This window comes from Cystoisospora suis (genome assembly GCF_002600585.1).
Source record: "Cystoisospora suis strain Wien I chromosome Unknown contig_2627, whole genome shotgun sequence".
NCBI lineage: Eukaryota > Apicomplexa > Conoidasida > Eucoccidiorida > Sarcocystidae > Cystoisospora > Cystoisospora suis.
Window position 1 is genome coordinate 1 of NW_027155425.1, and position 2,552 is coordinate 2,552.

At 54.3% G+C, this 2,552-nt stretch overlaps 3 protein-coding genes across 3 annotated transcripts; all 3 read left to right on the forward strand.

Annotated features, from left to right (window-relative positions):
* Window positions 1–12: 12 nt before the first annotated feature.
* On the forward strand, window positions 13–612 carry CSUI_005421 (uncharacterized protein; the record flags this gene model as incomplete). The annotated part of the gene is made up of 1 exon (XM_068065597.1): window positions 13–612. A coding segment is annotated over one exon (219 nt), but the record flags the coding sequence as incomplete, so codon positions are not given.
* On the forward strand, window positions 376–828 carry CSUI_005422 (uncharacterized protein). The gene has a single exon (XM_068065598.1). It carries the CDS (start codon window positions 402–404, stop codon window positions 510–512), a length of 111 nt encoding a protein of 36 aa, XP_067922426.1. The 5' UTR covers window positions 376–401; the 3' UTR covers window positions 513–828.
* A 219-nt stretch (window positions 829–1,047) lies between these two features.
* On the forward strand, window positions 1,048–2,552 carry CSUI_005423 (uncharacterized protein; the record flags this gene model as incomplete). The annotated part of the gene is made up of 1 exon (XM_068065599.1): window positions 1,048–2,552. A coding segment is annotated over exon 1 (667 nt), but the record flags the coding sequence as incomplete, so codon positions are not given.

A 2,552-nucleotide genomic window follows, 5' to 3' on the forward strand; every position in this document is an offset into this window, starting at 1 on the left:
CAGCACCTCTCTGAGGATGATCGCGCCGGGAGGACCTCACACTCGTGTATCGGGCGCCGGAGCTCACACCAACTACTCGGCAGTCAAGATAGCTGGGGAAACTGTGGGACGGGCTTCCCAAAGGTGGTGAAGTCTTGTTCACTCAGACAGGAGACCTCGTGTGTTTTCTCAACTGAGCGAGCATACTGTAGCAGCACGAGTGCTGAGATAGGACTTCACCTTCGGGGGTGATCTGGTAGTAGACGGGAACGGTGTCTGTGACTTGATCTACGACGGTGACGAACAACCCCGCCCCTCAGTCCCTGTGCAGTTGAAGAGGTAGTAGTGGATGTTGCTGTGTGTTGAAGTGAATTCGCCCCTTCGTTCCGCTGAACCGACTGATTCTCTAAGTCACCCTTCGAATGTGTTGTAATGTGTATCTCACCACCATCTACAGAAACATAGGAGATGCGTCTGTATTCAGTCCAGGCACTCATAACCATCTCTCTCTGTCTCTTGTTTGTCAACGGTAGGGGTCATCAAAACTGACGACTGACGCGTCCCTTTGGTCCATAAACTTTCCGACCCTCTTTCCATCTTTCACTGTCTCCAGCTCTTGTCTTCAATTGCTTAATGCTACCTCAGAATAACTTCCAGAGATCGGATCAACATCACTAAAGGTTAGGCTTCTGTTTTTTCTGCCTTATTCCTTCCTTCTTCCTCGGCCGTTAAATTGCACTCCGTAAGCGTCTGGGCAGGCCTACCTTACTTCGCACGAACTCCCGTTCGCTAGTCAGGGTGTGTCAGTGGATGCCTCAGCGATTCGCTTCCAGTTAGTTGCTAGGGAGAGTTCTCGTAGTATATAGTGACTAAGTAGGCGAGCTGAAGCTGAGTTAGCTCCATTTTACCTTTCACATTCCTCTCTTATCAGTGCATGAGTCGACACGACCACCAGCCAGGGCATTCTTTCGGCGCTGTACGCAGGCAGGTACTCTTTCCCCCTGGAAAATGTCACACACAGCACATTAAGGCATGCATCGAAGACAACGGACAAGCCACACGCCGTCCCGTGCCGTGTCCCAACACTGCAGAGTGACGATGACCCATTAACTAGCGGGTGGGGAATAACGCGCCGTCCCACGTGTCGGTGAACGAGCCTGAAGAATCTGAAGAATTGTCAACTAGAACTAATTCAGATGCGCTATGGCATAGACACGGATGGTTTTTTTCTTTTATGTCGAACCCTCTTGGCTTAGGTTTTTTTTTTCCCCCCCTTAGGTATAATCGGGGGTGGGAGGGGATCAACCCCGGGCAACGAACCACAGGGTCGGTAGAAGCCCGTTACATGGTTTCATCGGTTATGTGGAAGTACACGGCTTGCTACCCCGCGTGGTTTTCGGACGTGTATCTGAGAAGCACTGGGGATGTTTTACGTGTAAAATCGACAACCCTCTCCCAGGGTTGGACCCTGTAACATCTTTTGGCTCTCTTTTCTTCTTTTCGGTGCGCTGTAGTGACTGCCGCGGTGTCTTGAACGGGGGGCGAACGCCAACGGCCCGCGGTGTTCCCCTGACTGTGCTACGTGCTATGCCTGCCAAAGCCGACAAAAGGTAATCTTATCTCTTCTTTGCGGCGATTGCGCACGAAGTTTCTCCTTGAAATCTCGAGACAGGCTAGGCTTCCCGCCAACTGTGACAGGCCTAGTGAGGGCCCGCCACTGAAGCGACCAAACAGGCTAGGCCACACCTCGCTTTTTCTGGAGTCTCCGGCTGGTTGAAGTCGACTCCCCGCGACGAAGCCTGAAAGCTAGTCGGTCTGCTGCCTCTTTTGACTGGAAGACAAGTATTTGCTGCGACCCCTTCCCGTCCTCTAACTCTTCGTCAGTCGTGCGGGTACTGGTGTCACAATGAAACGCTCCTTTGGTCGCGGTGTTGACTTCACCCTTATCATCCTAGTTGCGCTGGGGCTTGCTGCGTTATTTCCACTAGGCGTTGAGAGCGAGCGAGCAAGCGATGGCTCGGCTGCATCACCCGGTGAGGGAGTCCCCGAGTGCGGTAAAGACCCGGCGGGGAAGGTGGAAGGAGAACAGAAGTTGGAACTGACTGCTAAGAAGGGCGAGCCTCTTGAGTTCAAGTGTGCTACAACGTACACGCTGAGCCCGGAAGATGGTGCAGACCAAGACATGTACACAAAGGCCTACCAGGTCCTGGACAACAGGAACTGCAGCAATGCAGCGTCCGAGCTCACAGCCATAGTCAGTGGCGCGACGCTTAAGAAGACGACGGGAAAGCCGCCCGCGGGCAACGAACCGGTTTACACATTCCTGTACGACTCCCCCCAAGACGCAGAAAAGGGCCTGTGCTACACATGCACTTCACCAACCCCCCCCTCTGGTGACAGCGAAGGCGCCGTCAGTTTCAGTACGCTGGCCCTCGGTTCCGACGCCCCTGCTAAAACTCCCTGCACCGTCCGCATCACCGTGCCCAAGGACGAGACGACACCGGTGACGACGGCAGCCCCCCCCGTCCCAACGGCAGAAGCCCCCTCTGCCTCAACGACGAAAGCGCCCACCA

What these genes read in the sequence shown, in the direction of transcription:
- CSUI_005422 (XM_068065598.1), top strand. Translation starts at nt 402, where the DNA reads ATGTGTTGTAATGTGTATCTCACCACCATCTACAGAAACATAGGAGAT.